Source organism: Odocoileus virginianus, chromosome 20 (genome assembly GCF_023699985.2).
Source record: "Odocoileus virginianus isolate 20LAN1187 ecotype Illinois chromosome 20, Ovbor_1.2, whole genome shotgun sequence".
Classification (NCBI taxonomy): domain Eukaryota; kingdom Metazoa; phylum Chordata; class Mammalia; order Artiodactyla; family Cervidae; genus Odocoileus; species Odocoileus virginianus.
This window is the reverse complement of record NC_069693.1, coordinates 26,701,252-26,708,958: the sequence shown is the minus strand read 5'-3', so window position 1 is coordinate 26,708,958 and position 7,707 is coordinate 26,701,252. Positions and strand designations below refer to the sequence as shown.

The 7,707-nt window shown below is 41.4% G+C and overlaps 1 protein-coding gene across 4 annotated transcripts in view; it reads left to right on the top strand.

Moving 5' to 3' along the window:
* The window catches only part of CKLF (chemokine like factor), a 29,953-nt gene that overhangs the window by 416 nt on the left and 21,830 nt on the right, over nt 1-7,707 (top strand). For 2 of the 4 annotated variants that reach the window (XM_070451198.1, XM_070451197.1), the window contains exon 2: nt 153-209. The exons of 1 other annotated variant lie outside the window; for it this stretch is intronic. In XM_070451198.1, coding sequence (XP_070307299.1) covers nt 153-209 — 57 coding nt within the window. Of the gene's footprint in view, nt 1-152; nt 210-1,129; nt 1,295-7,707 lie in introns of those variants that run through there. One more of the 4 variants, XM_020885049.2, reaches the window with a different exon arrangement.

Here is a 7,707-nt window from a genome sequence, read left to right as displayed (position 1 = left end):
TCGAACCCAGGTCTCCCGCATTGCGGGCGTATTCTTACCAGCTGAGCCACAAGGGAAGCCCTAATTAACTGTTGGAGGTTGCTTAATTGAGCATCTGTTGTATCCAGGAACCAGTGACAACTCACACGCTGTCATTTATTCTTCTCAACAAGCCTACAGGTGGGCGCTGTCACTCCCATTCTCCCAGCCAAGCTGATCCTTGGAAACAGGTAACTTTTAAAAAGTAATATAGAAGCATTCATTAAGCGGTGGAGCTGAAATTCAGGCCCATCTATCTTGCTTCACAGTCAGCGCTTTTTTCTCTGAACTTTGACATTTCCACGATCTGAACTCTAAATATGCTAGATCCTTCTGGAAGCTATTAAAAAACTAGACAACAGGACCCAAAGGACTCGCTTATGCTAAGCCCCACTCACCCACCAAGACTTAATTATAGTTTTGGCTCTCCAGTCAATCAGGCATCATCTGATCAGCACTAGTTAGATCTGTGGTCCCCATCCTTTTTTGGCACCTGGGGCCGGTTTTGTGGAAGACCTCCCCTGGGGAGGAGACGGTTTCAGGATAATTGAAGTGCATTACACTTATTGTGTAATAATATTGTGCACTTTATTTGGAGTATTATGACATCTGCTCCACCTCAGATCAGATCATCAGGCATTAGATCCCAGAGGCTGGGAACCTCTGAGTTAGGTAACCTGATAAGACCCCCTGCCATCCCCTAGGAAAGCAATCTTGCAATAACCAATTTCCTTGTTCCCGCTCCCTTCTGCCTTTAAAAGTCTTTCATTTTGTACACCTCTTCAGAGCTCCTTTCTGTTGTACTGGATTGCCGACCTATTTGAATCTTTTTTTTTTTTTTTGGTTCAAATAAAATCTTGAAAATTTTAATATGCCTCAGTTTATCTTTTATCAAATGTACAATCAATATGTGGTCGTCTGGACAGACAACTAGGGGGTGGGGAAAAGCTGGCCTTCGTAGCTCCCTTGTAGGTTAGCGGAAACGCAGACTCCACAGAGCGGGAGCCTGTGGCAGGGAGTGGGGGACCTGGCGTGCACCCAAGTGCGGCTGCAGTCACCTGCGCATGCACGCGCCAGGGCGGGAAGCCTAGAAGCGCTGCACGTGGCCGGGGTGGCCGTTGCAGACTTGGCACAGGGCCTGGCAGAGAGGTGCGCTGAATAGGGGGACCGGCGGGAAAGTGCTGTTGCTGGGTCTGCAGGGACGATGCAGACCCTGAAGCCGAAGTCTCGTCCCTTCTGCTTCAGCGTGAAAGGCCACGTGAAGCTGATGCGATTGGTGAGGGCGGGGCCGGAGGACTGGGGGGCGGAGTCCCCACGCACTCCCCTGCTAGGAGATAAAGCTGCCAAGTATGAAGCTTATGCTCCTTTGTCCCCTTCTCTCTTTCAACTTTGTTTCTATCAAGGCCTTCTTAAAGGGAAGGCATTTCGCCCTACACCCTGGGGGTGGAAGGAGAGAGAGCAACTGTCGTCTTCATCAGGGGCTTACTGTACCCAGTAGTAGCCAAGAGTTAGTCGCTCAGTCGTGTCCCACTCGTTGAGACCCCATGGACTGTAGCCCGCCAGGCTCCTCGGCCCATGGGATTCTCCAGGCAAGCATACTGGAGTGGGTTGCCATGACCTTCTCCAGAGGATCTTTCCTGGTAGCTCAGACGGTAAAGAATCTGCCTACAATGCAGGAGACCCGGGTTCGATCCCTGGGTCGGGAAGATCCCCTGGAGAAGGGCATGACTACCCACTCCAGTATGCTTGCCTGGAGAATCCCATGGACAGAGGAGTGTGGCAAGCTACAATCCATGGGGTCTCAAAGAGTCGGACACAACTAAGCGACTGGCACTTTACAGACCTACTCACAAAACAAGTTCTGCAAACCTGCATGAATGGCCTACACTTGGACCCCAAACCAGTTATCCAGGTTACCACGTGAGGCTGCTGCAGTTGTACCACTCAGACGCCAATGAGATTAAAACCAAAACCAAAAGAATGCACTGAGGGGTTTCGGAGGATGCTGTGTTTACTTACTATATAACTCACAAGTTTTGGGGTTTTTTTTTTTACCCAAGCTTTACTGAGATACTTCATATATGATAAAGCTTACTAATTTAAAGGGTACAACTAAATGTTTTTAGTACACTCATAGGTGTGTAGTGATATCTCATTGTGTTTTTAAATTTTTTTAATTGAAGGATAATTGCTTTACAGAAATCTGTCAAACCTTAACATGAATCAGTCATAGGTATACATAAATCCTTGCTCCCTTTTGAACCTCCCTCTCAACTCCCTCCCCATCTCTTGCCTCTAAGATGGATACAGAGCCCCTGTTTGCATTTCCTGAGCCAGACAGCAAATTCCCCTTGGCTATGTAAATTTCCATGTTACTCTTTCCATACGTCTCACCTCTCCTCCCCTCTCCCCATGTCGGTAAATCTATTCTCTATGTCTGTTTCTCCATTGCTGCCCTGTAAATAAATTCTTCAGTACCATTTTTCTAGATTCCGTATATATGTGTTAAAATACGACATTTATCTTTCTCTTTCTGACTTACTTCACTCTGTATAATAGGCTCTAGGTTCATCCACCTCATTAGAACTGACTCAAATGTATTCCTTTTTATGGTTGAGTAATATTCCATTGTGTATATGTACCACAACTTCTTTATCCATTCATTGTCGATGGACATCTAGGTTGCTTCCATGTTCTAGCTATTGTAAATAGTGCTGCAATGAACAATGGGATACATGTGTCTTTCAATTTTGGTTTCCTCAGGATATATACCTAGGAGTGGGATTGCTGGGTTATATGGTGGTTTTATCCCTAGTTTTTTAAGGAATCTCCATACCATCTTCCATAGTGGCTGTATCCATTTAAATTCCCACCAACAATGCAAGAGCGTTCCCTTTTCTCCACACCCTCTCCAGCATTTATTGTTTGTAGACTTTTTGATGATGGCAATTCTGACTGGTGTGAAGTGATATCTCATTGTAGTTTTGATGTGCATTTCTCTAATAATGTGCAATGTTGAGCATATTTTCATGTGTTTGTTAGCCATCTGTATGTCTTCTTTGGAGAAATGTCTGTTTAGGTCTTTTCCCTACTTTTTGATTGGATTGTTTTTCTGGTATTGAGTTGTATGAGCTGCTTGTATATTTTGGAAGTTAATCCTTTGTCAGTTGTTTTATTTGCTATTATTTTCTCCCATTCTGAGGATTGTCTTTTCACCTTTCTGATAGTTTTCTTTGCTGTATAAAAGCTTTTAAGTTTAATCAGGTCCCACTTATTTGCTTTTGTTTTTATTTCCATTAATCTAGAAGGTGGGTCATGGAGGATCTTGCTTTGATTTATGTCATCAAGTGTTCTGCCTATGTTTTCCTCTAAGAGTTTTATAGTTTCTGGGCTTACATTTAAGTCTTTAATCCATTTTGAGTTTATCTTTGTGTATGGTGTTAGGAAGTGTTCTAATTTCATTCTTTTACATGGAGCTGTCCAGTTTTCCCAGCAACATTTATTGAAGAGGCTGTCTTTGCCCCATTGTATATTCTTGCCTCTTTTGTCAAAAATAAGGTACTCATAGGGGCATGGGTTTATTTCTAGGCTTTCTATCTTCTTCCATTGGTCTATGTTTCTGTTTTTGTACCAACACCACACTGTCTTGATGACCGTAGCTTTGTAGTATAATCTGAGGTCAGGAGGGTTGATTCCTCCAGCTCCATTCTTCTTTCTCAAGACTGCTCTGCCTATTTGGGGTCTTTTGTGTTTCCATATGAATTGTGAAATTTTTTGTTCTAGATCTGTGAAAAATGCCATTGGTAATTTGATAGGGATCTCATTGAATCTGTAGATTGTGTTTGGTAGTATAGTCATTTTCACAATATTGATTCCTCCTACCCAGGAACATGGAATATCTCTCCATCTGTTTGTGTCATCTTTGATTTCTTTCATCAGTATCTTATAATTTTCTGTGTAGAGTTCTTTTATCTCCTTAGGTAAGTTTATTCCTAGATATTTTATTCTTTTCATTGCAATGGTGAATGGGATTCCTTAATTTCTTTTTCAGATTTTTCATTGTTAGTATATAGAAATGTAAGTGATTTCTGTGTATTATTTTGTATCCTGCAACTTTGCTAAATTCACTGATTTGCTCTAGTAATTTTCTGATACTATCTTTAGGGTTTTCTATGTACAGTATCATTCATCTGCAAACAGTGAGAGCTTTACTTCTTCTTTTCTGATCTGGATTCCTTTTATTTCTTTTTCTTCTCTGATTGCTGTAGCTAGGACTTCCAGAACTATGTTGAATAATAGTGGTGAAAGTGGACACCCTTGTCTTGTTCCTGATCTTAGGGGGAATGCTTTCAGTTTTTCACCATTGAGTATAATGTTTGCGGTAGGTTTATCATATATGGCCTTTACTATGTTGAGGCAGGTTCCTTCTATGCCCATTTTTTGAAGAGTTTTAATCATAAATAGGTGCTGAAATTTATCAAAGGCTTTTTCTGAATCTATTGAGATTATCATATGGTTTTTATCTTTCAATTTGTTAATATGGTGTATCACATTGATTGATTTGCATATATTGAGGAATCCTTGCATCCCTGGAATAAACCCAACTTGATCATGATGTATGAGCTTTCTGATGTGCTGCTGAATTCTTTTTGCTAAAATTTTGTTGAGGATTTTTGCATCTATGTTCATCAGTGATACTGGCCTGTAGTTTTCTTTTTTTGTGTTGTCTTTGTCTGGCTTTGGTATCAGAGTGATGGTGGCCTCGTAGAATGAGTTTGGAAGTATTCCTTCCTCTGCAGTATTTTAAAAGAGTTTTAGAAGGATAGGCATTCAGTGCAGTTCACTCTCTCAGTCGTGTCTGACTCTTTGCAACCCCATGAATTGCAGCACGCCAGGCCTCCCTGTCCATTACCAACTCCTGGAGTTCACTCAAACTCATGTCCATTGAGTCGGTGATGCCATCCAGCCATCTCATTTTCTGTCGTCCCCTTCTCCTCCTGCCCCCAATCCTTCCCAGCATCAGGGTCTTCAATGAGTCAGCTCTTCGCATGAGGTGGCCAAAGTATTGGAGTTTCAGCTTCGGCATCAGTCCTTCCAATGAAAAAGATAGGCATTAGCTCTTCTGTAAATGTTTGATAGCATTCTCCTGTGAAGCCATCTGGACTAGGCTTTTGTTTTTTGGGAGATTTTTGATCACAGCTTCAATTTCATTGCTTGTAATTGGGTTGTTCATAATTTCTATTTCTTCCTGGTTCAGTCTTGGAAGATTGAACTTTTCTAAGAATCTGTCCATTTCTTCCAGGTTATCCATTTTATTGCCCTATAATTGTTCATAATAGTCTCTTATAATCCTTTGTATTTCTGCATTGCCTATTGTAATCTCTCCTTTTTCATTTCTAATTCTGTTAATTTGATTCTTCTCTCTTATTTTCTTGATGGGTCTGGCCAAAGGTTTGTCAATTTTGTTTATGTTCTCAAAGAACCAGCTAGCTTTATTCATCTTTACTATTGTTTCTTTCATTTTTTCATTTATTTCTGCTCTGATCTTTATGGTTTCTTTCCTTCTGATAATTTTGGGGTTTTTTTGTTCTTCTTTTTCCAGTTGTTTTAGGTGTAAAGTTAGGTTGTCTATTCAATGTTTTCCTTGTTTCTTGGGGTAGGATTGTATTGCTATAAACTTACCTCTTAGAACTGCTTTTACTGCATCCCCTAGGCTTTGAGTTGTCATATTTTCATTGTTATTTGTTTCTAGAAATTTTTTTATTTCCCTTTTGATTTCTTCAGTAACCTGTTGGTTACTTAGAAATGTATTGTTTAATCTTCATGTGCTTGTGTTTTTTTACAGTATAACTCACAAGTTTTGATCTGAGTGAGCTCAAGGCTGATAGAGCCCAGAGCAAGGACAGTGTAACTGCACATTCCTGGGGTGTCAGACCTGCCAAGAGATTGCAGCCAGTTCTGGATAGAGATTTGGGAGAGAATGGACTGTCATTTGGAGGATGATGACCTGGCTAGTTAGAGAAGTGGAAATTATCATAGGAGACTATGTTGAAGAAACTAAAGAACAGGGAAAGGAAAAAAAAATAATTCTTAAATTTTAAAGAGGTGACCTATAAGCAGAGGGGATAGAAAGTTAAAACTTACAAGGAAACAGCCCTGCTTAATATAAGAAAGAGTTTTCTACTGGGAAAGTGCCAAAATAAGTTGCCAGTTGGGAAGGCAGTACATTCCCAGAGAGAAGAGGTACCAGGTAGGTGCAGGCAAGTTCCTGGTGAGCACGTTGTAATGGCAGCTCAGACTCCAGGTGAGCGGGCAGAACAAACTATGCAAGGCCCTTCCACACCAAAGTCTGTGATTCTGAAAAACATAACATACTGCAAGTCAGAAGGCCTGAGGGAAGTTTAGAAAACTACTTGAGTTTAAAGGGCTTCCCTGGTGGCTCAGAATCCCTTGTAAAGAATCCACCTGCAGTGTAGGAGACCTGGGTTTGATCCCCAGGTCAGGAAGATCCCCTGGTAAAGGAGATGGCAACCTACTCCAGTATTCTTGCCTAGAGAGTTCCACGGACAGAGGAACCTGGCTACAATCTATGGGGTCGAAAAGAGTTGGACATACTGAGCAACTAACACACTTTCACTTCAAAGAACAGAGAAATTATTCCCTTGGGTTGGGAGTAAATAATCAGGAAAGAAGTGACTGGAAGGTCTGGGGTTCTGAAAGCTCTGGAACACTGGAGGAGAAACAGGATTTTGTGAGAAAGTTTTGGTTTTTGACATATGAATTTCCTCCACAAACATTTTGAATATTTACTGTTTTCCCAGCCCTGAGTTAGGACTTGAAACAACAAAGACACCCAAGACAAAAGTCCCTGACTCATGGGGTCCTTCAGGTTAGACAGAGTCAGACACACAAGCAGATAGTTTTGGTGTTTGATAAGATGAAGTTAGGGTACAGAGTGAAGCATTTAAACAAGGAGGTATCAGGAACCTTCTTAGGGGGACACAGGTAGGGTTTAAGGGACAGTCACCTGAGTAAAGGCTTGGAGGCAAAAAAAAAAAAAAAGCATGATTTATAAGAATCCATAAAAAGTTGAGTGCTGCTTTATTTTTTCCATTCAACAAATATTTATTGAAAGCCTGCCATGTTCCAGGCACTGTTTCTGGCTCTTGGGAAGTATCAGGGAACAAAGCAAAGATCCTTGCACTCATGGAGTTTATGTATTCGGGTGGGAGGGAGGGAAACAAAACAACAAACAGAAAAAATAAATAAATGGTGTAGTATTCTAGAAGGGGGTAGGTGCTATGGAACAAGAGAAAACTAAAGCCAGGTAAGAGAGCATAAGAGAAGGAAGGGTTGGAGAGGACGGATGCAGGTTGTAAGACTAGAATGGTCAGATTAGGCCCTGTTGAGATGACTTCTGAGCAAAGCGTTAAGGGAGATGAGAGAGTTAACCATGAATACATTGGGTTAGCCAAAAAGATTGCTCCATTGTTTCCATAAGATGTTATATAAAACCCCAAACAAACTTTTTGACCAACCCAATGTGAAGGAAGAAGTGCTTTAGGCAAAGGAAAACCCAGTACAATGGCCCTATGGCAGGAATGTACCTGAAGTGTTCAAGGAAAAGCAAGAAAACCAGTACAGCTGGGGTGGAGTGACATGGGAACATGACACAGTGGGAGATGAAGG